We start from the raw sequence: 26726 nt of genomic DNA on the forward strand, positions 1-26726 counted from the left end.
TCACCTGTTGCACATGTAACTTTCTACACAATGACTGAATAAATGACAGCACTGAATGTATTGTATTGATTCTTTCTTTGGTGTTTTTTGTAGATATTGTATCGAGCGTGTATACAGACCTCGGAAGTTAGACCGCTGTCACCCCAAAGAACTCCTAGAATGTGCATTTGACATCATCACTTCCAGTGGAAACAGCTTTTTACCTATTGCAGAAACAATCTACGCTATTTCTGAAATCATCCAAGAATTTCCAGTACTACAGGTTGTTCCCTCGTCTTACCTCCTTGATTAACAGACATTTTTCATTGTCTTTGATTTTTTAACCATAAAAGGCTGTTTCATTAGAGAGGGAATTGTAAATAAGGAAATATGTAGGCAACAATGACTAGAAAAAGACCTTCTCACCTTGTAACACACTAAATATTTCCAAGTTTTGACTTCTGATAAAACTTGCAAACTGAGTCTGTAAATGACAAAAGTTTTTTCAAGTACAATTTACAATGAACAGTCTGTTTGCAATGTATACACTACTGAACATTTTTACAGCACTGTTTGAAATAATAGCTATCTTCTTTTAGGTGAGTGAGAGTTTGGCTCTTAATTCCGACATTAAAAATATAAAATAGCACAAATCCTGCCAGTTCTGTAGTACACAGAAGGGAGTTAAGGTGATGGGGAGATTCAAAGTTAGTCTTATGAAACAGAAAAGCTATTTTACATATTGGAATGCCAATAAAACATAAGATATTTTTTCCTCTGTTAGGAAAGAAACTATAGTATTTACTTGAACCACACTGCTTTATTGAAAGCTATACTCTTGCACTGTGGGATACCAGAAGAGAAACTCAATCAAGTCTACATCATTCTGTATGATGCAATGGTAAGATATTAATGACTCATGCAGAGATCAGTTTAATAACTGTAAAGTGCCACATTAATTATAGAGCCATCTTTAAATATGAGTAATAATACTTTGGTAATTTACCAGAGAGTATTTTAACCATATATTAAAAGTGGTGGATTATTCCAGATTATCATTTTGTATTAAAGCCTTTTCTGCTATCTCCTTATAGGTGAACTGTTATCTTAAAACACATATTTATTGGGGGGGGGAGGGAATTCTTTACCTATATGACTAAAAACATCCTAAATTGTTAAAACTGAAAACATTGCATTCAGATATATTTTTATTGTTTTATATTTTGCTTTTACTTCACACAGTTTAATCAGAGAAAACGGACTAGTCAGTTTCATTTGCGAACACTACAGAGGAATGTTTAAATCATAACAAAGAACTTCCATAGGTTTTTTTAACTTCATGTAATATTTCTGTTTAACATAGTTTGTATTTTTTTTAAGCAAAAGCTATGTTTTAAATAGACTTTTTACATGTAATGCGACCAAACCAGATATGGAATCACTGAGAGGCAAGTAAACATTTTGCCATTGTTTACAGTGATATTTCAGAGAGTAATTGATTGAAGATGGGTACATCAAAGGGGGGGGGGGAAGTAACCAAGGAGCTGCATTATTCATTCTTGTCTCAAACAATTAGTAAACTTTTTTCTCAAAAGTAAATTTTCTAAAAATATGCTACAATATAATGTTTTTTTGTTGTACTTCAGACCGAAAAGTCAACAAAAAGAGAAGTGGAAGCCAAATTTTGTAATCTTTCTCTGTCATCAAACAGCGTAAGTAGTTCAACATTACACATTATATTTGTATTTCCCTATAAATTGTTATAAATCTACAGTACTTTATTTACTATGAAACCCATTAAAACCTCAGCTAAGAATATGCCACTCGTATAGAGATGATGCCATTGCATTTGCAACTGAAATGCTATTGATCTCTTTACTGTCATACCTCTTTGGAAATGGTCTAACTTGTCTCTTTCAGCGTTACTATTTTCTTGGTTTCTCCCTTTTTTAATATTTGTGTTTCAGATTATGCAGATGTTCAAAGGGTAAATGGAATATTGTAGACTGAGATTTCCAAAAGAAAAATGTGTGAGATACTAAATAATATTAAGCAGAGTTAGATGCATGAATATAGAGAATGGGTTGAGATAGATCTCTCACCATCCAACTTCTTGATGCCCTGATTAGGAATTTTCATGTGTCCACTCCCTCCCCCAAATTCTTAAGCAGAATTATTAGTCCACTCTGCAAAACAAGTATAAATGGTAAACCTTTAGTCACACCAAACCAAAGCTATGTTGTTGTTCATATGCCTTCTATTCAAGCATGTGTATGGTATTGTATCTGTGTATATTTTCAGCTTTGTCAACTGTACAGATTTATTGAGCAGAAGGGAGAGTTGAACGATTTAAGCCCATTGATAAACACAATGATAAAACAAAAAACTGGTGTCACCCAGCTGGTAAAACACGGCATGAAAGATCTGGAGGAAGTCATGGGTCTCTTAAAGAAGCTTGGTATAAAACTTCAGGTTTGTAAAGCAGTCGGATTATAAATTCATTGATTTATAGCTCTGTACAACTGCTCTGTCTTCATAAACCTTTCCCCGGGACCATGGATAGTCTGAAGAACAGAAAAAAGAACCATAGAATTGTGGTACTATATATGATAAACACTACTGGTGGCGCCTGTTTTTAGATCCTTACTCTCAGAGTAGGGCCTGTATTGGTAAGAAACCTTCAGCTGAAGAATACTTATATCTGTGTAATTGGACTATTTCAATTGCATTTTTAGTTGAAAAATAATTTTCTCTACATACATATCACTGAGAGCACTAGGGGATTCTTTGAAAATTTTAAATTTTGAAAATTTTAAACGTTTCTAAAATACTGATGGTAACAATTGAAATAGCTCATTTTCTCTAAAGGCTTGCTATTTGGGATGTATACACAAATCTTCAATAGTTCATGTCCCCTTGTGATCCTTTAGATTTAAGGCATTCTTTCCTCTTTCCAGCCTTTTTGGCTGAATCTGTCTCTTCAGGGATCAGTATTTTAATTGCAGTATTAAATCTCCTCAAAAGCAGAGAAACCATGTTAAGTTTTCATGATATGCTGATGTGTATCTTTAATACCTTACAATTGTGTAACTAGAACTGGTATAAGTCTTAGTGAGGATATAATACTCATTTTTGTTTTTTAGGTGTCTATAAATTTAGGACTCGTTTACAAAGTGCAACAGCATAATGGAGTCATCTTTCAGTTTATAGCATACATCAAACGCAGACAAAGAACTGTGCCTGAAATTCTTGCAGCTGGAGGCAGATATGATCATCTGGTGTGTGTAATTAATTTTTTTTTTTTTAAAGCATATACTTTTTTGATACCTTACTAAAAGCATTGTTTCTTGTCTTTTCAGATTCCACAGTTCAGAGGGCCGCAAACAATAGGACCTCTTCCTTCTGCTGTTGGAGTCAGTATAGCTATAGATAAAATAACTGCTGCAGTTTCCAGTATGGAGGACTCTGTAAGTTTCAGTTCCTGTTTCAGTAATCTGTATGTAGCCATAGATAGTCAAGAAATATTAAGAGGTTCAGATGTGTCTCAAAATAATTCCATACTAAAATAGACAGAAGCCTCAAGATATGGTGCATTTTCCTTTGCTTCTATCTATGTAGATACTTTAAAAAATGGTAAACTGAAATGTAGTATATGGCTTGTTTAATGGCATAAAAATTTCCTTTTTGAAATTTATTCAATGATTAATATCTGTGAAAGGGGAAAGATATGTTTTCCCATATGTAGAGTCATGTTCTTCCCCATAAAAAAAAAAAATTCGTATTTTTATCCCTAACCCTTCTTTTTGTCATAAAATGGGCTTTTCTACATAAATCATATAACAATTTCACTCAGCAGCAGAATGTGTATATTTTTAATCCTTCTTTGTGAAAAGGTACATTAACATTGCTAAATAGGGAGGAGGTAAAGCCAGGTTACTCACTGATTTAGGCTTTGCAAGTGCTTTTTCTGTAACAGGGTCAGATTTGCTGAAGAGTTTAATTTAAAAAAATGCTTAATAATGAACCATCTCCTAATCTCTGCCTAATTTGCTTGAAAAGCAGCACAATAATATATTTGTTCTCCAGGAATATCAACATTTTTACACCTGAAAACAAGCTCTGGTAGCTCACATTGCCCCTCTCACTTCTACTTTTCTTCCAGGTTACTATGGGCGCTTGTGATCTGTTGGTTGTGAGTGTTGGGCAGATGTCAATGACGAGAGCCATCAATATCATTCAAAAACTCTGGACTGCGGGAATTCCAGCTGATATCATGTATGACTGGTCCCAGGTAAAGAGTGTCTACATATTTGTTAGCTATATGTCAGTTTCATAAAGGCTGGTATTGCTAAAGCAGCCTCTTAGAGGTTATTCATTTATAGAATCATAATATTGAACAGCTGGGTGCAATTCAGCTATCCTTAAATCAATGAAGATTACGTTTGCTTTTATACTATTTTTCCTCTGTAGCTCTCATCACCTTTTACAATATGTATAAGCATCATAATCTTCATTTTACAGCACAGACAGATTAGGTGACGTACCTGTGACAGGTTAGATCACAGAAGCCCCCCTGGGAGCTGCCAGCCGATGTGCCAAGACTACTTCTATCCCTGTTTTCCCTGCCAGCTCAGGACTCCAGCACCCTGTCTTGCTGAGCCAGACACTCCTGTCTGCTCCAACACAGACCCAGGGTCTGGATTACTTGCCACAAACCTGCAGTCTGTGTTGGAGCAGACGGGAATGTCTGGCTCAGCAAGACAGGGTGCTGGAGTCCTGAGCTGGCAGGGAAAACAGGGGTAGAGGTAGTTTTGGCACATAAGTTGGCAGCTCCCAGGGGGGTTTCTGTGATCCAACCCATCACAGTACCCATGGTTACTCCCTGAGGGCATGATACAAAGTCCACTGAAGCCAGTGGAAAGACTCTTACTGAATTCATGAAGCTGTGGATATGTCCTGAGTCAGGGTCAACAGTGAGAGAAGAACCAAGTCTCCTGATTCCAAATCCCGTGCTATATTCACTGGGTTATGCTGCTTCCATGGGATGACATGTAGTGGAGACAGCTTTATTGAAAAGCACCCAAGATTCTGTAGATCCTGGACAAGTATTTGACATAAATCTTCCCCAAAAATGTATTTTACCAACCTACATCAACAATATAAAAACAAAATATACTCCAACCCACCCCCCTCCCACCTCCAAAATGAAACAGAGGGAGTCATTCATAGGAGGAAATGGAAAGGTTCTAAATATGGGGCCAGTAGTGGCAATAATGAAAAACACCTTTTGCAGGAGCAGTTTTCATGTATTGTTTAGAAGTGGGAAGGGACCGGCTAACATGGCTGCGAGGCAGGAGCATATTCTGCACTCTAGTGGCCACTACAGTGGCATAACGAAGCTGTACTCCAGGGACTGCAGACAGTACTGTTGGATTACTGACCTAAAACATACAAGTGTTACCACAGCGTTAGTCATTAAGAATATTCAGTGCTGCAAGATTCCTGAAAATGCTATTTGTATTGAAGGACTGACTTCTCATTCCTTTACAATGAGCCCAAACGAAACAGTAGGTGCCCAGCACAGATAGATTATGGGACGATAAGCAAAGTACTTACCTACCTTACACCCCTCTGGACTGGTTTGCCAATCTGGTTCAGTTTATTTATATATATGCTAAATGGTGAATGTCAAAGGAAATGCTGTGGAATTGCCCATTCTCTCAAATTTAGTGAACTGTGGCTCTGCACATCCAGAATGCCCCACAGCATAGAGTTCTGAGTCACTTAGCTTCCTTGCAGATATTATGGATTCTATTGTCTTAGTATTGGCAATAATTTCCCTACTTTTTCTCACTTTTTCCCTGCATCTGGCTATATGCTGTTGAAGTGCAAGTATAACTGGTGTTTAATACCCTTCAAGTAACTTGTTTTTTCCTTGCTGGCCTCCTTGAGGCTGTTCACAGATGGCAAGTTGCAACCTCTTGATTGCACTTAACCTTGGACAGTTTTCTGCCTTGACATCTAATGCTGACAAACTTTTACGTCAGTACAGGAAGCATTGGCCCTGATTCTTCGCTGAGAATTGCACAGGTGGACACCCTGTGCAAAGCCCAGTTGAAGTCAGTGGCGCTCCACACAGGGACAGGGATCCATCCAGGTAGATCTCCGTGCAGGAGTGGGGCTAGTAATGAAAGTTACAAACACTGGAAGAATAGCCCATTCTTGCTAATAGATGTAAAGGAGACAAATATCCAGCTTCTACTTCTAATTCTTGGTGAAACACACTTTAGTGAGTTATAGGCTTTGAAATATGAAAATAAAGAAATTGACAAGGAGATTGTTCTTCCTGGACCGATGTACAAAGCTTTTCATTACTCAGAAGGTCAATAAGTACACTATATATGTATTTCCAGTCAACTTAATTGAGATTTTGATTGTCTAAATTGTCATTTTATACTCTGCCCTACTTCTCTACTATCACTTTTTCTTGTTTTAGTCCCAAGAAGAACTGCAAGAGTATTGCAAATGTTCTGGGATCACATATGTGACTCTTGTCTCTGAGAAAGAAGGAAATCATGTAAAGGTAAAGGTGGGGTTGGAGAGAATTTTCGTAAATACTTCAGATGAATAATCTGCTCTAATATGTGTTTTTGTGGAGCTAATACAATATTTTCTGGGGAAAGTGCTCTATAATTTAATAGTTGGCATTTCAGCTCAGTACAGTTTCAGAGTTAATAACTAGTACGAAATTACTCTGAAGAATGGATAGTGGATGCACAGCAGACCCATCTTCCTAGTTTTTTACCAGGCCCAGTCTCCCTCCTCTTTTATCTGGGGGGAAAAAAGAATCTGGTAACTTAAATACAAATCTGGTATCTTAGACTGAGTCTCAGCTAAGATGTATTTGTGTATTCTTTTTAAAAGGTAGTGACCAAGTGTTACCACTATGTAATGGCTGTTTGTTTGGTGACTTTATGAAATGAATTGGTGATCTCTGGCCTCTTCCAGTTGGGCAGTTGTTTACATTACAAAACAAATACCAAGAAAATTGGCAGCCTTATTGGCAGCTAGCAAAATAGACAATGTTTGAATAGACATAGAACTATGAACTACCATTTCTATTTGTCTCTCCAGGTCAGGGTTGATGTGCAAAGGCGTTACTGTGAGGAAGCTTGAATTGCCACTGTCTGTATTGTATCTCTTCTGTCCATAAACAGAGGTTTTTGGTGCCCAAAGCTGTCACTGATTCTGGACCATTATCTCTGCTACTTCTTTTAATAATTTTCATAAAAAAACAGTGATCTGTTAAAGTCATTTGCCCCTATATGGCATGGTTGTATAACATAGCTATAATGTATAACAGTAAGATACCTTTCACTTACTTCAATTATCAATCTTCCTCTTACACTAACTGTAAGAACAAGCTGATCTTGACAATTATTTGATCATAGAGTGATGTATCTAGGCATTAAAGATGCAATGAAAAAAACGTATTTAATCTTTTAAAACCTAGTGATGATATTTTATTACGGTAGAGCAGAAATACAAAGAGCATGTCAATATATTAAATGGCATAGCGATGCTCTAGTTTAATTAGTCTTTTCGTAATTAATAAAACAAAGACTGAGCAAATATGTGTAGGTTCAAATGCTGGAGAGTTACCTCTCTGCAAATTCAGTGAAAGGCAACCACATTCCAAATTAATCCTTTAATTTAAAACAGAGAGAGAGAACCCTGTGTTTAACGCAGTATTTCCCCCCGGACACCAGCCAAAGGTCATTATCCTATATTAACAAGTGCAAGCAGCAAAGCCTAAGCAGTGAAAATGCAAAAGAAATTATTGTTAGTTATTTGGTTGCAGAAATCTAATCAACCAAGTCAGAGGGTTTAATTGGCCAGTGATCAGATGAACTGATAGTCTCAGTCTTATTCCATCTGATAATTGCATCTTTAATAGGTAATGAGCCTAGTCAAACTTACTTTTCTTTGTTTCCACAGTATATTTATGTAGATTACCAGATTTAGCAATCTCATTAAACTCATTAAAATGTTAAATTACAATTTTGTAGGTGAAATCCTTCGAGAAGGAAAGGCAGACGGAGAAAAGGATTTTAGAGACTGAGCTAGTAGAACACCTGGTCCAGAAACTGAAGACTAAAGTCTGTGATGAAAGAAGTAACAGGTAGCTGCATAAAAAGTGAACAGGAGTATTCAAATTAAAGGTCATTTCATAAATCAGATTAAATAGAGTCTTTCAAAATAAGACTTCCGTTGAGGTTTCTATTACATTGATTTTTAATTAAAATTACCATTGAGAAAGATTTGCCAAATTCCTTTTTGAAAAAGAAGGAAAATAATGTGATAGTATGACTTCTGTTATGTCTTGAGATTTGCCAAAGGCAACTGAGAGAAACATTTTGAAGTATTCTTCCTACTGCTTTACAGATTTAGGGCCAGATTTTCAGCTGGGCTTCTAAGTGAGCAAAATTGTTCAGACTTGCAACATGTGAGCATACCTGCCTGAACTTTGATATTACTTACTAATTGTATCGCAGTAGCACCTATGAGCCCCTTTCGTGGACCAGGGCCTTATTGTGCTAGGTGCTGTACAAACACAGAATAAAAGAGGTCCCTGCCCCAAAAAGCTTACAGTAAAATTCTTGCATTTATTAGAATCATTCAAGTATGCACATGGGCATGTGAAAGTAGAAGCGCGGACTGAATAATCAGGTCTTTACTTTTATACTGTCACGGATGTACATGCAATAATCATTACAAGATTGGCCTTCAGTATTATTCTTGAATAGTTTTGCAAAATGTAGCTCTGTAATAGGAAACTTCCATACTGGGACACATTTGAAGAAAAGTCCATGTGGGTATTTTTTTTAACAATTTGATTTGCAAGAAAAGCTCTTTCTTTCGCCTGCTGCTCATCTCCTCCTGCTTGATCAGGCCATGAAGTCCAACTATTTTTCCTGTTTGACATTCATTTATTGAAGTTAACATGACTGTTATGGCACAGAAGCAACTTTATATGACATAAATGCAGGATCCTATATAGGAGTAGAAAGGTAATGAAAGCGAAACCTGGTGTCTAAAATATTTCCCATTTACAATTAGTGAAAGTAGCAAGGAAAGTTTTGCTGTTTACTATGATTGTTGAAGACAGTTCTTTTTAAATTAACAAGTTTAATTGTGTGTTGGCATTTCTTAACTAATCAAAAATACAGGATTTAATTTGCTAATATTTATATGCTGAAAATCTTCATTACATTTTTTTCAGCTAATTGGAGTGAAAAGAATACAAAATACCTTTGTATGTGAAAGTTTGCTAACAGTAGCTTACATTACTGTACTGCTTTTACATTGTGTCTATTTTTATAACTGTTTTTGTTTGCTTGCTTTTAGAGAAACTTCAGATAATCTCTCAGTACAAAATCTAAAAGGATCATTTGCTAATACTTCAGGTATATAATCACTAATTCTAGACTAAAATTGACTGTTTTTGTGTACAGTAAACATTCTTTGCAAAAAAGTAGTATATATTTTAATCACATTACAAGAATCGCTATAAATAAACCACAAATGTCTTTCCTTACAACTTTTACCTGGCTAGAGTTATTTCTTTCTAATCTCAAATGCTGTGTCTAAAATTTGAGAAGTTTAAATTACGTTTTCCTATAAAATGCAGAACTCATTTTATAATAAACTTACAGGAAACATGCAACCATTTTTGCTAGGCCCACCAGTTAAAATGTTCACAAGGCACAAAGGACTTTTTGCCACACTGAATAAACTAAAACTTTGTTTACAGTAGACATTTCTGATTCTATAGCTGGAAGTGGCTATCTTGCTGCAAAGTGATGTGACTTGTAATGCAGACAGTGCAGAAAGCTAATGGAGACGACTCTCAACCAAGTTCCATCCTGTTTTTTCTGTTGGTTTAAGAATCAGAAGATTTTGCAGGATGAGTCACTTTAAGTTGTAGCCACAAAAATTGCATAATTGCTTCAATAGCACCCATCAGAGTAGTCTTGACCCATTAAGATTAGTGGGGGTTAGTTTTGTTTAAAACAGGATATAACATGCTTGTTTATGTGAAGAAAGAATATTCTCAAACTGTTTGCATTTTAGGTTTATTTGAACCACATGGAACTTCTGTAGTGCCAAATGTGAGTGTTATAGCTCCTGAAAAATTGCCTGCTAGTGTCAGACGGCGTTATGAAACTCAGGTATATGTAGGTTTTTTTGTTTTTTTTTCTTCCCGTTTTGGTTTGAATTTTTTTTCCGGCCTGCACGTAGCTGTAATATCATGATCACAGGCTGTTTGTCCTGCAGGATCTGGGCCTCATTTAGTCTGCAGAATGGACAGTGAATGGGGCAAAGGGTTACAAGAGGAGGAAAATGGATTTTTTTTCATGGGTGTAAAGCATTGAAATGGGACCCAAGGAGACTAGTTCTTGGCTCTAACACAGACTTCCCACATGATTGGGAGCAAGGCTATCATAAGAACGGCCATACTGGGTCAGACCAAAGGTCCATCAAGCCCAGTATCCTGTCCTCTGACAGTGGCCAATGGAAGGTGCCCCAAAGGGAATGAACAAACAGGTTATCAAGTGATCCATGCTGTGTCACCCAATCCCAGCTTCTGGCAAACAGAGGCTAGGGACACCATTCCTGTCCATCCTGGCTAATAGCCATTGATGGACCTATCTTCCATGAATCTATCTAGCTCCCTTTTGAATCCCGTTATAGTATTGGCCTTCACAACACCTTCTGGCAAGGAGTTCCACAAGTTGACGGTGCATTGTGTGAAAAAATTCTTTCTTGTGTTTGTTTTAAACCTGCTACCTATTAATTTAATTTGGTTGGCCCCTTGTTCTTGTATTATGAGAAGGAGTAAATAATACTTCTTTATTTTCTTTCTTTATACCACTCATGATTTTATAGACTTCTATCATATCCCTCCTTAGCTGCCTCTTTTCCAAGCAGAAAAGTCCCAGTCTTATTAATCTCTCCTCATACGGAAGCCGTTCTATACCTCTAATCATTTTTGTTGCCCTTTTCTGAACCTTTTCCAATTCCAATATATCTTTTTTGAGATGGGGCGACCACATCTGCATGCAGTATTCAAGGTGTGGGCGTACTATGGATTTATATAGAGGCAATATGATATTTTCTGTCATAATGCATGTGTACAAGAGAACTCAGTGAAGATTCTATGGGGAACCTTAATTCTGGCATTTCCTGACTTTTGAGTGCTTAAGAAAATGTTAAGGTTACAAATTAAACATAGATTTTGTATTTAGTATGTATGCAGTAGACTCAAACGTTTGCCCTCTATAATTTAATGTTTCATTATGGCCTCTCAAGCTAGGAGGTGCAAGCAAAAGTTTTCCAACATGATGCATACTAACAGTGCCCCGCTTTGCCAAAAACAAAATGTTTAGTGGTATAATGTTAGACCACTGTATGAAAGAGAGATGGAGTTTTCCTTACTTGGATGCTAACAATGTACCAAACGTAAGAAAAAAAAGAACAGGCTCCAATCCAAAGTGGATAGAAAATTCAGGATTTACTGGCTTCCAAAATACTTGGATTGTATGATGGGATATAATTTTCCTTCCATATCAGCAAAACCCATTTTTTAATGCAAGAATGCAACCATTTTTATAGACTGCTGGATTCTCATCCTGCTTCAGAAAGGAGGCAGTAATGTAATGTAATGGGACTGAATGCACCAGCAGTTCAATATCCTACTGTCCAAAATTCAGCTATCTTCTCTGAACTGCAGAGGAGCTACAGTGTATTCCAGGACTGCCTTCTGTGATTCTACTGCCAATTTCTGATTAAAGTGGTGTCTTCTCTTATCTTTGGGAAAGGTGGCCTCCACTAGTGCCCAGGAACAGCATAACTTTGACTCTGTCTAGGGAAATTCATAATCAGGTGTTAATTCTGCCTAACCTCAATAGTCCTAATATCATCTCTCCTACCACTCTCCTCCTAATTGGCAAAAATACTTTGTGAGTGGACATGAGCCCTGTGCTCATGCTCCTGACATTAATGTAAGATGCCCACATATTCCTAGCTAACAATTGACCATCTGGCATATCAAAGTTAATTATTGAGAATTAAATCTTACGTTTCCTGAAATAGAAAACAAAGGTTCCCAATTTCAGTGTAACAGGAGAAATTTGTATGCAACTTTTACCCACTATTAATTTTAATTTGCAGGTACAAACAAGACTCCAGACCTTCATTACTAATCTGCAACAGAAAACAAGTGAGATTGAAATTTTAGCCGTAAGTCTGTTTGCTACAGCTTAAATGAAATGGCAAATGCTTGGTCATTAGAGTCTTTAATTTTAATTGCTAGCAAGGTAGCTGTCACCAGCTGTAATCTCAAATTTTAGAATTGGCAATTGTAACCAAATTTAGAAATCTGTTGTAAAATAAAACCCACACAATGTTTAGCTAGTATATTGAGAAAGCTTCCTGCTGTATGAATTCAGACTGTTGCATATAGTAAAATGTTTACATTTTAACTATTTGCACCTCTAACTCCTGTGTGGTGGTGGATTTAATATTAATTTGTTGCTGCATCTTATCACTATAAAGCACATTTAAATGTTACTTTCTGGGTTCCCTCTCAACGCTTTCTGAAGAGGTTAAAAATAGTGCATCCTTCCTATGTGCCCTTTAGGAATAAGCATGTTTACCTTTTTTGAAATTAAGGGAAGACTTTCCATGTACACAGATGAGCTCTGCCAAACATAAATTGTCTTTGGAAATGCCTAAAATTCTCATGCAGTCCAAATGTGTTTGCAAAACTTCTTTATAAATTAGAGATTAAATTTTGACCCCTTTTTTGAGAACTGAGATCTTCACGTGACCAGAATGATGACAGGAATAGAACTGGAAAAATAAGTTACTTTTACTTGTTAAACTATATAACATTTGATTCCTTGACATTGACCTCTTTGCCCTGATATTTTTGCAGGTAGATCTGTCAAAAGAAACTCTAATACACTTCTTGTCACTAGAGGTAAGCAATGAGTTGTGTATATGTAATTTGGATTAAACAGTAGGTTTTAAAAGGTTTAAAGTTAATGGGGTGAAATCCTGTCCTTATTGAAGTTAATGGTAAAATTCTCACCCCCGTGTTTGTTTTTTAAAGAGTTTAAGAAAGGTTAAGCAATTCTGTACAGACACAAAGGGTTTAGAACAAGCCTTGAAAAATCCATTTGCCAAATGCACAAGTAGGAAACTTCTCCCTCTTGAGCTGGAGTCCTTAGCCAACAATTTTTGCAGAAGTTCAGCTTTCATTTAAAATAAAGAAAAGGTTTTTAGTCTTTGTTCATGAAGATACCCTGCTGAATGTGAACAGAGCAGTGTTGGCTTGAGCTGTGGCTGCTCCTGGCTTTCCCAGGCAGCAGCCATTGAAATTAACATGATTCTGATTCGTTTTATGGTTACTGCTCAGAACCCTGTGAGCTAGTGTATAATGCGAGTTTTGTTCTGCTGCAGCAAGGGAGTACACCGCAGCAAAGGTGTGTGATGCGGTTCTTAGTGAGGGAGGATGACCCAAACAGCATAAGATGAGGAATTGAGTCAATAAGCAAAAACCCTATCCCCATTTCTCAGTGCTGTTGAGAAGTTGAGCTGAGGATGTATTATGGTACTGTGAACTTCCCCTACACGTCAGGAGACTCTGAAGCAGTGGGAGCGAAAGGGGTGGCTTTTATATCCGTTCAGGGAAAAAGCCCATCCTGTAGCAGAGGGGACCAAAGAATGATCTGGTGCATGTACATGTGAAAGAACAGGGGTGGGACAGGAGAATCAAGTGTTTCTACAATGGTGATAACTCTGTAGAGGAAAAGTGGGCGACTCCAGCCTTCACAGCATGATGCTGCTGTTGTACTGTAGGAGGGGAGAAGCTGATCACCAGCAGCCTCCTTACAAAGATCTCTGCTATAACAGAGTCAACTTGTACATGCAGTTTTGTGCATTTTGCTTCAAGAAGCTAGTTCTTTGGCAGGTTAAGAAATAGAGTATTGCTAGTCTGTCTGCATGACCTTCAGAAAAGTGAACCCTCCCCTGCGTGACACTATTTTTTTTCATTCATAGTGAAATGTAATATATATGAAAATTCCTCGTCCTTTTTCCTTACAGTATGATGGAGATGAACAAGCCTTTTACACGACTGTAAAACAACTGATGTCACGATTGCCAAAGCAGAGATACCTGCAAGCAGTTTGTGATGAAATTTACAATATCAAAATAGAAAAGAGGTAAATATATTTGTTATACTACTGTAGGTGCTGCAACAATTGAGCTGTTCCACACATTTGAACTGTGGTAAATAGGCTGCTGTAAATTTTCTCTAGAGAAAGGCAAAGAATGCACCTTCTTGAAAAGTGTCTTACTCCATATAAATATTTCCTAAAATTACTCCTGTTTATCTTAGGTTGAACACACCTGACTGGTCCTCTTGTCCCCATTTTTATAGTCTTAAGGTGTGACCTAACATTCATCTAAACACCACAAAAAGAACAGGAGTACTTGTGGCACCTTAGAGACTAACACATTTATTTGAGCATAAACTTTCGTGGATCTGATGAAGTGGGGCTTTAGCCCACGAACGCTTATGCTCAAATAAATGTGTTAGTCTCTAAGGTGCCACAAGTACTCCTCGTTCTTTTTGCTGATACAGACTAACATGGCTACCACGCTGAAACCTAAACACCACAGTTTATATAACTATAAATAAGTAAGTGAGCTGTGGGACATGTAAATTCTTGACAGGGAGATGTTAGTCAACATTTAATCACCACATTTTCCTCTCTGGGTAATTTACACATTTGGCAGCATAACTAGTAACCCATTTAGACAGATGTGGGTTCTGACAGCTGGGAATCTTTGTTCTCTTATGTCAACTGTGCAGAATTTCCCTTCTGACACAAAGACTTGGACTTCTGGACTGTTCAGTATCCATGGCTCCCACTGATTTTGGTGGAAGCTGCGGGTATTTGGCATAGGTGAAAAGATTAAGGACCTTTTAAACAAACTCTTTCCATTGATATATAGTAAAACGTAACATAAAATACCCTCAGCATAAATGCAGAAAATAAATGTGTAGATGAAGAAAATAATTTAGAACTCAAAATGTCTGGTTTAACTTTTCATTGACCATTTCATTCTCTTAAAAATTGAATATTTCAAAGTTAATATTTAACTTTCTGTGCATTTTGTTGAGAGCCAGTCTTCCCCCTCCAACATGAGAGCAGTATTCAGTTAACTTTGGTGAGCCATTCAATGAGACTAGAATTTGGTTTTCTAATAATAGTGCCTTTCAGTACTGACGATATCAAACACTTTAGAAGACAATGACACAGACACTAATCATGCATTAACAGCTCAGACAAATTCCAATATTCCTCAACAGCTTGTAAAGCTTTGAATACTAAAACCCAGTGACTGCACTCTCTCCTTTAGTAGGAGACTTCCAGAGGATCTTCTGTTAACTTTTTTTAGTTGTTTAGATAACACTGCCACACTCAACCTCTACTTTATATGAGGAGAAAAAAAATAAATTTGAGGCAGAACCATATCAGAAAAGAAACTTAAGTATACTAAAGTTGAGTGTAGAGATAATTGTTATTTAGGGTAGCAAAAAGAGGTATAATGAGGAAAAGGTTGAAATTAGGAGTAAAAATTTAGGCTAAATTTTAGGAAAAGCTTTGACAGTGACGTCTGTTCAGGGAAATTGTAGAAATACCATTACTTGGATCCTTTTAAAATAAGTGGACATAATACAAGAAAAATTATTTAGAACAATCCTGCATTTACAGCAGGATGGACTAATGATGTACAATAAGATCTTTCCTATCTCTAATCTCTTAGGGTCTTAGAGTAAATTATGGCCTCTGAATTCTCCTGTCCCTAGAAATTACTATTTTTGGAGGGTTTAGAATGATCACTGACTTACTCTATTCTCTTGAAGGTAAATTCTAACACTGTCCTTTTTCCTCTACAGAATTCCTGTGCTTATCCTGTACTCTTATCGAGACGACTACTACAAAATTCTGTTTTAGTTCTAAATTCTGAACTAAAGCATCCCACTATTTGGTGGGATGCTTAAATAGCATGTGTCTCTACCAAAAGATACATAATCTGGAACCAAAACCATTAATCAAATAATGTGAAATAATTGTTGCACATTCATTATGACTTTTCTGATATAGGAATATGTACTTCATGAAATTTCAGTAAGCTGTGAGATAGAGAGACTCAGGCAATTACCGCCTTTATTTTTTTAGTGTGTAGTGGCCAGCTTCATACTTTGCATTTTTATATGTAAAACGTATTAAAAGTGTCATAAAAAAGTTCAAAATAAATGTTAAATGGTCATGTTTCTTAATGCACAGTCACATTACTGAAAGACACTGTACTTTACACTTCTAAAACTTTCCTTGTAATAGTATTTGCTTGCACAATAATCAGTGTTAAGTAAGGAAAATGGATGGGAAAGTGAAACTGACTCAGCAAAAGAATTGCAGAGTTGTTCCAGAATGTCTCTAACTTGCAGCTGCCTTACTACATCAGTTAATGCTGCAGCCTCCTGAATAGTACTATAACTAAATTTCTTTTAAAAAAAGCCATTTTAAGTAGGTAGCCAGTGTTTTTCAAATATGTCTGGCATTAATCATCAGTAGATGGGATAAAACCCCCATGAATGTTCTTACTCAACTGTGATCTTAAAATAAGGGGTCTTACAAGCCCCTTATATAACATTCACTGCCTGTGTAAGCCAGCTGCAGATGGTGGAGGAGCAAGAATCAGTAGGAATGAATTTTACAGAACTAATATAAAACAGAGCTTTTTGGAACGGAGGACAGGTTTGCTTTGAAAATAAATACCATTGTGTCCCAACAGCTTAAGTACAGAGAGAAAAGCAATAAAACCAGGGGAGAGAGGGAGTGCATTTTAGGAATGATTTTTAAAAGTAAAAGGTATAAGTGGACTTAAGATGCCCCAGCAACCTTAACTCCCTCCCCCCCCCCCCTGCACCTAGAGGGGGGTTTTCTAATAGTTACAGACCCACCATTTCCACTCTGCTCTCATTGCTCTTCCTTTATATGGCCACAGTGACAGCCTCTTCTCTCAGCTCTGCGATCTGGCTGCAGGAAGGACCAAGTTCAGGGAAAGTCTTGGCTCAGAGCATACTCAGTACAGATAGCAGCATAGTTAGGGAATTTTGCTAACATGCCTCTAAGCATGTCCAATATTGATTGTTAGAGGCTTATAACCACAGTAAACTCAGACAATTAACTGAAAAAAATGAATCAGAGTTTTAATTGCACTGTTAAAGAATAAAATACCAATTGAAATGTGTTGAATATTGTGGATGTTTTTCTACATTTTCAAATATTTATTTCAATTACAACACAAATTGAAAGTGAGCACTGTACACCTTGTATTCTATATATATTTGCACTAAACAATAGTATTTTTCAATTCACCTAATACAAGTGCTGTAGTACAATCTCTATCATGAAAGTTGAACTTACAAATGTAGAATTGGGAACAAAAAAAACTGCATTCAAAAATAAAACAATGTAAGACTTGAGCCTACAAGTCCACTCAGTCTAACTTCTTGTTCAGCCAGTCGCTAAGACAAACAAGTCTGTTTACATTTACAGGAAATAATGCTGCCCGTTTCTTATTTACATCACCTGAATGTGAGACAAGGTGTTCGCATGGCACTTTTGTAGCCACCATTGCAAGGTATTTACATGCCAGTGATACTAAACATTTGTATGCCCCTTCATGCTTCAGTCACAATTCCAGAGGACATGCTGCCATGCTGATGATGCTTGAAAAAAAAAAATAATGCATTAATTAAATTTGTAACTGAACTCCTTGGGGGGAAAATTGTATGTCTCCTGCTCTATTTTACCCTCATTCTGCCATATATTTCATGTTATAACTGTCTGATGATGACTCAACACACGTTGATCATTTTAAGAATGCTTTCACTGTAGATTTGACCAAATGCAAAGAAGGTACCAATGTGACATTTCTAAAAAGATAGCTACAGCACTCGACCCAAGCTTTAAGAATTTGAAGTACCTTTGAAAATTTGAGGATGACAAGGCGTGGAGCATGCTTTCAGAAGTCTTAAAAGAGCAACATTCCAATGCAGAAACTACAGAACCCAAACCACCAAAAAAGAAAACCAACCTTCTGCTGATGGCATCTGACTCAGATGATGAAAATGAACATGCATTAGTCTGCACTGCTTTGGATTGTTATCCAGCAGAACCCATCATCAGCATGGACGCATGTCCTCTGGAATGATGGGACATATGAATCTTTAGCGCACCTGGCACATAAATATCTTGTAACGCCAGCTACAACTGTGCCATGTGAATGTCTGGTCTCACTTTCAGGTGACATTGTAAACAAGAAGTGGGCAGCATTATCTCCTGCAAATGTAAACAAACCTGTTTGTCTTAGTGATTGGCTGAACAAGAAGTAGGACAGGGTGGACCTGTAGGCTCTGAAGTTTTACATTTTTGAATGCGGTTGGTTTTTTTTGGTCCCAATTCTACATTTGTCAGTTAACTTTCATGATAGAGATTGCACTACAGTACTTCTATTAGGTGAATTGAAAAATACTATTTTTTTACAGTGCAAATATTTGTAATCAAAAACAAATATAAAATGAGCACCATACACTTTGTATTCTGTGTTGTAAGTGAAATAAATATAGTTGAAAATGTAGAAAACATCCAAAAATATTTAAATAAATGCTTTTCTATTATTAACAGCACGATTAATCGCTTGACAGCCCTACTATAACACAATCAAGAGTGGGTGAAATGTCTCCAGGACAACATCAGACACCTCTCTGATCCCCACCACCTGCAAAGTTTCAAGTCCTTATTCCACACTATAGAGGTGCTAAAACTGTTCCACTGAGAAACTAAGAATCTTTCCTAAACCACAGTTTCAGAAACAGCTAAACTGTGTTAGCTGTAACTTTCCCCACCAAAAAAAAAACCACAACAGCCCAAGCAAAACCCCAACATGGAAAATTCAAGCCCAAAAGGTTAGCAAAGTTAAGTGAGAACAGGATCTTAGGATGGAAAGGTTTAGGCAATCCTAAACTCTTTGGGGTAGGGACTGTATTCTTAGTTTGCATTGTGCCTACCAGACCTTGATCCTGGTCCACAACTGGGGCTCCTAAGTGGCATGATAATATAGACCTTCATCCCAGTCCCCCTTATAATTAAGGGTACAACTTTATTTACAGGATTGCTTAACTCTGTCTTTTGTTTGGGGGGGAGGGAAGGGCAGGGGTTTCTGCCACTCAAAAGTCCAGCAGCTTTCCCCATTCTGAGAGTTTCATTGACCCTAGCACAAGTACAGCATTTGGTTTGACTACACAGGTATACAGTGCCTTTATTTAAGCTGCTTACGGTATGGTATGCCATCTTAGTCCTGTACTCAAGTGAACTTTCCAGTGCTGCAGTCTCTCTGGCCCTTTATTACATAGCAGCATGTAGGAGGGTCATACTAAGGCTAGCTATCAAACTTTACCTTCAGCAAAGAGTGACCAGAGGAATTACCTTCCACTTACTCCAGGGGAGGGGCCACTAGTTTTTTAGAACAGAAATTATAGACAGCTCAGAATGCTACAAGAAAATTCCATACTTATTTATACAAGTACAAAAGGTCACTATGTTTGTGCAGGAGGAGGGGTTCTAATGCCTATATCACTACTTGTAAGTAGTACAAGACCTGTGTGACTGGCTTGGATCCCCACTGTAAACATGGACTAGTATATGATCAGACTAATCGTTCACTAAAGACCAATACAATTACAGTAGTCATTTCAACCAAATGCATTTCTGATTGTTTAATAGGAACAAGCAAATAATACTATATTTACAGTTTTCAGAGTGGTAGCAATATAACCATTCAAACTAAGAATCACCCAATAATGAGACTTTTACTAAAACAGTCATTGCACTTATAACGTGAAGCTGTAGGACTTGCTTTTTTTGGTCATGACCTCTTAACCTCCAACAACTTCTAGAAGCTAAAATAGAAAAAAAGTCAATATTCCCACTAATTCTCAACTTCCTTACTTAGTTTACATGAAGCTTATCTACAGAATTAGGCTTTCATTCACTAAAGATCTATTCTTACTTTGCCCTTGTGACCACCCACTGCATCCCCCAAAACAGTTTACACTGACTATCCTGTGTAACAAAACACAGCAGCTGAGAGTGAAGAGGTTTCAGTCTAATCCTGTGAATGTTCCTGCCAAATAATCTACAGAAACCACCTTTTATTTTCATTTTATTTAAGCGAAGGTACTATTCACATCTCAGTATTCTACTGCCAAAAGAAAGTGTTGACTTAGGAAAAAATGGACTTTGAAGGCTAGAATGCAAGTCTTGCAGTGATGGAAAGACATTCTGTTCCATCACTGGGTTGCTTTACTTTTCTTATTTTTGCTTTTCTTGTCTTTCTTCTTCAGGCCATCCATGTTAGCTCTCAACAGGTTGGAATAGGCCTGCAATCATGAAATAAGCATCTTTAAGATAGACCAAATACTCAGAGGCAGTGCACTGGAGTCAAAAATAAAAATTATCTAAAATCTCCATTTTAGATAACCTATATTTCCACATAGCTCCTTTTTACAGAATGTTCAAACTCATCAGGAAACCACCCTTTTCTTCCCCACAATGATACAAGAGTTAAATAAGATGCTTTGGAGAATTTCATGCAAATGGAGAGACCATATACATATCAAGATATGAAAGCATCTGTCCTATAATTTTAAATATTTAACCAACCCATCCATTTAGGGATGGGAGAATGATTTGTAGCTTTCCATGGCTTATCTTAAATTATTGAATATTCCTCCTTACAATACAGAAAACAAAAAGAGAAGAAGAGAGAGAACATAGGAAACTTACCATCTGGAATTTATTTACTTCCTTTGAGCTTACCTGTGAAAAGCAAATTCAGGTGTTAAGCATAAAATACTGGAAACATTTTATCCTAGGACTAAAAATTTCAATAGACATTTTCCTGTCAGTTAAACACTAGGTCCCACCTAGCAGCACTTATGTCTGATCAAGTGACCACATTCAATCTCATGAAGAGTTGACATCAAAATAGGTTCAGAGACCACATGTGGAGGGGTAACAGGAAAGTACTCTTGGTAACAGATCTAGTTTTTTGGAGGACTATTCCCTCTCCTACCATCACCAATGTAAGTCACCTCTTAGTAAAAGGGTAGCATTTCCTCTCCAAATCTACAAACTTTCAAACAGTGAACAATCCTCAATGTAAAGTCCCAAGCCAATTACATCTGCTTATTCCAGTGCCTTCCACTTCTGTCTAGATTACAGACTAAATTATCCTGGCTAGTTTTTCAACATAATGTAGTCTCTTCAGATTCCTTTTCATTCATTTGTGACATTCATTCAAGTTCTCCCACAGCATATTCAAACTCTCTCGGGAACACTGAGCCCCGTATCTCCAGCATCCAAATGCCCATGCTATCTTCATATGCCCAAGCTGTGACTGCTCTCAGACCTGACACTGATGGTTTATTCACCACATGTAAAAATTCCAGACAATGCTACATGAGCTAAAGTTGGCCTTCAGCCTGAATGATGCAGGCAATTATTTCAGGAACAAACTAGTTTGCATGCTCTCTCTGACCCAGATTTGCTACTTACCACTGTGCTAATCTTCTTCTTCCCATCCGTTGCTCTCAGAAGACATTTATTGTCCGCTGGCTCAAAACCTTCCACGTGGCCCTTACGTGGAATGGGTTTTGTTCGACCATCATCTGTGTTGAAAACCAAAGGCATGTCATAATCTGTTTATCCAGATTTTATTAAAACAGATAAATTTTTCCAAACTCTCAGTGCATCAAGAGGATGCCAACCACCACCACCAACAACAACCTATATACCACTAGCTTGTAAAGCAATTTGGAATTCAAGACACCATATCAAAGATTTTTCTGCACAGGTTATACCCTGAAGCTATGCAGCATATGCCTCCCCTCAGGAAGGGATAGTGAGCTATTTTGCTGGCCCAGTTCACCTCCTCTCTACAGCATTTATAAATCTGAGAAATAAAATGTCCATAATATCTTTTAAAAAGTTCCAATGAGAGCTGTTCAACATTTCATTGCAATGTTTAAATTTCAAACAGTGCATCACTAACAATTTGAAAGTGAAACAACTTGACTTTTCTTTGCCTAAACTGAGAGAAATGGAAAAAGTACACAAAGAGCATAAATCGCTTCACCTGGATTTTTTAAACTCTTATTTAATGATAACGGTATTAGGAACAGGAGAACTTTGATATAAACGAACAGTGTTCCTTTAATCCAATATAAAGGCACTGATACTTACATTTTTTCAGTGTTATGTAAACACTCCCTGAGGTTCTGCATTTTTGAAAAAGCCTTGTTAGTTCTGTCAAGAACTGTAAATGAAAGAAGAGACCCATCTCTGGTTAAGACCACTGGGGGAGGAGGGCAATAGACATGGAAGTTTTCTGCTAGGTAGCAAATATTGCCATTCTCAATGTAATTAACGGCAGATGTCTCATTAAAGTAGCATTCTTACAACACAATGCTTCCCAGCAACTTATACACAGAATTTGCAAGGATTAAACCAGTGCAGGTGTTGTATGAAGAAAGTATTTATATAACTTCCTTCACCCAAAAGACAGAGGGAACTAAGCTATTTAAAGTAGCTTAGATGGGAACACTGTTTTTATCAACAATGTTTTGTAAAATCTAGACGTTAGTAGCATCCGTATTATCATTACTATGTTCTTCTATAAGTTTATATTTTTAAAATCAGAGGAAGACACTCCAGCTTGATTTAGACACTTTCTTGAGCGTTTGCAAATCAAGCAGAACAGCAATTTGCTGGCATGAGAGAACCTGAAAGTCAGGCCGACCCCTCGGTGTCTGTCCCTGCTGAGCGCAATGCCAGGGGGAACCAACCCCGCAGCTGGTGAAAGGGACACTAAGAGCCGGTCCGCCGCAGCGCTACTGTTCTTCAGCTGGCCAAGGCCCCTTTCAAGCAACCGCTGCCTGCAAGCAGACTGACCAGCCGAAGCCCCGGTCTCTTAGGCGAGGCCCGGAGCCTTGCCGGCCCCTGGGGTTTATGGGCAGGGCAGGGGACACCTTGCCCCGAGGAGTGTGTCCAGGCGCCCACTGAGCGGCCCGGCCCCGCGGGGACCCGTACATGCCGCACGGGAGCGGCTCCGCTCCGGACAGAGGCCGAAGGGGCGCCCGGCAGCCCCCGCCGGCCTGGGGCCCATGGAGCGGGATGGGCCGGGGACAGCGCCGCGGAGCCTGGCCCGCACCTGCTCGCTCTCCAGCAGCACCATCGCGCCGACCCGCCGCCGCCTGCCCCGGAAGCGGAAGAGCCGCTCCGAGCTCGCACCATGGAACGCGGGGCGGGGCAGCTGCTCCCCGCCGCCCCCCGCGACGCAGCCTGAGAGCGCCTGGGGCGGGGGACTGTGCTACGGGTCCCGCCTGAGCCCGTCCCGGGACGCTGCAGCCTCAGCCCTGGGCGTCTCCCTGTCAGCCCGGCTGGGGTCGGGGGTCCTGGGGAGCCGCCGTGTGCGCGCCCCCTCCGGCCCTGCTCCCTTTGGGCGGACTCGGGCGGGTGGGCACAGTTAGGGTGACCAGATCAGCAGTCCAAAATATCGGGATGGGGGGGAGGGGGAAAAAAGGGGGGGAGCAAAAAAAAAAAAGGCGTTTAAAAGGGGCTGGGGGCATTAGCAGGCCTCAGCCCCTCGCGCTGCCCTCCCCGCGGAGCCTCCCGCCCCCCGGCTCGCCATGGGCATATGCGGCACGCGGTGGATCCGGGCAGGGGCAGCGCGGAGCGGGCAGTAGCCGGGTGGGCGGCAGGCGCCAAATCCCCCCTGCAGCCAGGGAGCCCCGCACCTCTCCCGGCCACTCGCAGCTGCGGCTCCTTCCCAGCGGGACACACCTCTCGCCGCCCCGGCCACATGCGGCGCGTGTCCTCAAAGCAGGGCCAATTCCCAGCTAAATCATCCCAGCCAGGGCTCCGTCAAGCCGGGCCTTAAAAACCTCCTCCAAGGAAGGAGATTTCACCACCTCCCTAGGTAACCCATTCCAGTGTTTCACCACCCTCCTAGTGAAATAGTTTTTCCTGATATCCAACCTGGACCTCCCCCACTGCAACTTGAGACTATTGCTCCTTGTTCTATCATCTGCCACCACTGAGAACAGCCGAGCTCCATCCTCTTTGGAACCCCCCTTCAGGTAGTTGAAGGCTGCTATCAAATCCCCCCTCATTCTTCTCTTCTGGAGACTAAACAATCCCAGTTCCCTCAGCCTCTCCTCATAAGTCATGTGCTCCAGACCCCTAATCATTTTTGTTGCCCTCCGCTGGACTCTTTCCAATTTCTCCACATCCTTCTTGTAGTGTGGGGCCCAAAACTGGACACAGTATTCCAGATGAGGCCTCACCAATGTCGAATAAAGGGGAACGATCACGTTCCTCGATCTGCTGGCAATGCCCCTACTTATACAGCCCAAAATGCCGTTAGCCTTCTTGGCAACAAGAGCACACTGTTGACTCATATCCAGCTTCTCGTCCACTGTGACCCCTAGGTCCTTTTCTGCAGAACTGCTACCTAGCCATTCGGTCCCTAGTCTGTAGCAGTGCATGGGATTCTTCCGTCCTAAGTGCAGGACTCTGCACTTGTCCTTGTTGAACCTCATCAGGTTTTTTTCGGCCCAATCCTCTAATTTGTCTAGGTCCCTCTGTATCCGATCCCTACCCTCTAGTGTATCTACCACACCTCCTAGTTTAGTGTCATCTGCAGAGGTGCAGGGCTCCCTGGCAGCAGCAGGGATTCGGCCCACGCCGCCCAACCGGCCCCTGCCCGCTCCACGCTGCTCCCGCCCAGACCCACCGTGCTACCCCGCGGGCTGCAGGGCTGGAGCAGCCTCCAGGCTGTGCTCCCGGCCCCGGGTGCAGCGGCCCAGGCACAAGCCTCAAAGCTGAGCCCCCCCGTCTCCCTCCCTTGCCAGCCCCCCTTTGCCCGCCGGGTGCCTGGGTGCCGGAGCTGACACACCAGCTCCAAGATCCGGGCAGCTGGTCCTGGGGTTGCCAACCCTCCAGGATTGGCCTGGAGTCTCCTGGATTTAAGATTAATCTTTAATTATAGATTATGTCATGTGATGAAATCTCCAGGAATACAGCCAACCAAAATTGGCAACTCTACAATACCAGATACTTCAGCGAAGGGTGCAGGAAATAAGCAGTTATGAGAGGGGTGGGCAAACTTTTTGGCCTGAGAGACACATCTGGGAATGGAAATTACATGGCAGGCCATGAATGCTCACAAAATTGGGGTTAGGATGCAGAAGGGGATGAGGGCTGTGGCTGGGGGTGCAGGCTCTGGGGTGGGGCCAGAAATGAGGAGTTCAGGATGCAGGAGGAGACTCCAGGTGGGAGGGCGGGGGGGGCTACATCTGGAAGTGATGGCTCTGGGGTGGGGCTGGGGATGAGGGATTTGGGGTGTAGGAGGGTACTCCAGGCTGGGACCAAGGGGTTTGGAGGGCAGGAGGGGAATCAGGGCGGGGGCAGTGGGTTGGGGCGCAGGAGGGGCTCAGGGTGCAGGCTCCAGAAGGCACTTACCTCAAGCAGCTCCTGAAAGCAGCAGCTTGTCCTCCCTCCAGGTCCTACGCAGAGGTGCAGCCAGGCAGCTCTGCGCACTGCTCTGTCCGCAGGCTGCCCTTGGGGTTGGGGCAGCGTGTAGAGCCCCCTGGCTGCCACTAAACAAAGGAGCTGGAGCGGGGACATGCCACTGCTTCCGGGAGCAGTGCGGAGCTGTGGCACGCACACCCCACTCCCCGGCTAGAGCACAGGAGCGGGGCAAGCCCCACACCCTGCTCCCCAGTGGAAGCTCGAGGGTGGGATTAAAGCAGCTGGTGGGCCAGATGTGGCCCATGGGCTGTAGTTTGCCTACCCCTGAGTTATGTCATAACCTCTTCCTACTGAAAGTTTCTAAGCCCTATAAAATGGAGGTGGGTTATATCCTGAAGCATAAAGGATTGTATCCTTCCCACATTTTTTAATAAGCTTTACTAAAGTAAATGGCGATTCTCAGCATCCATATAAATGTCCAGGGAGTATAGCCTTCTAACACTCCTCTGATGTAGGGAACCATTATTATTCCCATTTGACAAATGGGGATGCTGAGGCACATGGAGATGAGGGATTTGGCTAGCATCACTCAGCAAGTCTGTGGTGAGCTGGGAATTGAACGTAGATCTCCTGATTCCCAGTCCAGAACTCAAGGTTTGAGTTGGGAGACAGGGGGACATGTACGGCTCTTATGGTCGGAGAACACATTCAGAATGATTACATGAGTCAAGTGTAACTAATGAAGTGCTATGTGAGTTTGCAAACCTCCTGAAACAAAAGCTCTGAGAAGTGTGAACTGCCCCACTTCATTTCCATTAGATGTTTACTCAGAGCCCAAAAATGATAATATAAATGTCAGCATTGTTAACTATCTTACTGCTGATGAGGACATGTAAGAAAGGAAAGGGATGATCATGTCACAAAGGTTTGCATAATGTATTGTGAGTGACCTCTCATTGGCACCACAAGTGGGTGGTGAATTCACAAGTTATCCCCACTTTTTTTTTC

At 40.1% G+C, this 26726-nt stretch overlaps 2 protein-coding genes across 5 annotated transcripts in view; one reads left to right on the forward strand and one right to left on the reverse strand.

Moving 5' to 3' along the window:
- The window catches only part of EIF2AK4 (eukaryotic translation initiation factor 2 alpha kinase 4), a 72834-nt gene extending 56458 nt beyond the window's left edge, over positions 1-16376 (forward strand). For 2 of the 4 annotated variants that reach the window (XM_034769010.1, XM_034769012.1), the window contains 15 exons: positions 94-262; positions 764-880; positions 1626-1691; positions 2281-2451; positions 3123-3257; positions 3339-3446; positions 4142-4270; positions 6476-6562; positions 8049-8161; positions 9388-9446; positions 10114-10211; positions 12214-12282; positions 12980-13024; positions 14152-14270; positions 16016-16376. In XM_034769010.1, coding sequence (XP_034624901.1) covers positions 94-262; positions 764-880; positions 1626-1691; positions 2281-2451; positions 3123-3257; positions 3339-3446; positions 4142-4270; positions 6476-6562; positions 8049-8161; positions 9388-9446; positions 10114-10211; positions 12214-12282; positions 12980-13024; positions 14152-14270; positions 16016-16073 — 1543 coding nt within the window. In that variant the 3' untranslated portion in view covers positions 16074-16376. The other 2 variants (XR_004645524.1, XM_034769011.1) reach the window with 2 other exon arrangements.
- A 3497-nt stretch (positions 16377-19873) lies between these two features.
- SRP14 (signal recognition particle 14) lies at positions 19874-23559 on the reverse strand. The gene is made up of 5 exons (XM_034769638.1): positions 23398-23559; positions 22431-22503; positions 21744-21856; positions 20973-21005; positions 19874-20566 (listed from the first exon to the last, which is right to left on the reverse strand). Exons 1-5 carry the CDS (start codon positions 23419-23421, stop codon positions 20477-20479), a joined length of 333 nt encoding a protein of 110 aa, XP_034625529.1. The 5' UTR covers positions 23422-23559; the 3' UTR covers positions 19874-20476.
- Positions 23560-26726: the final 3167 nt, after the last annotated feature.

The sequence above is a fragment of the Trachemys scripta genome, chromosome 4 (assembly GCF_013100865.1).
Source record: "Trachemys scripta elegans isolate TJP31775 chromosome 4, CAS_Tse_1.0, whole genome shotgun sequence".
Lineage (NCBI taxonomy): Eukaryota > Metazoa > Chordata > Testudines > Emydidae > Trachemys > Trachemys scripta.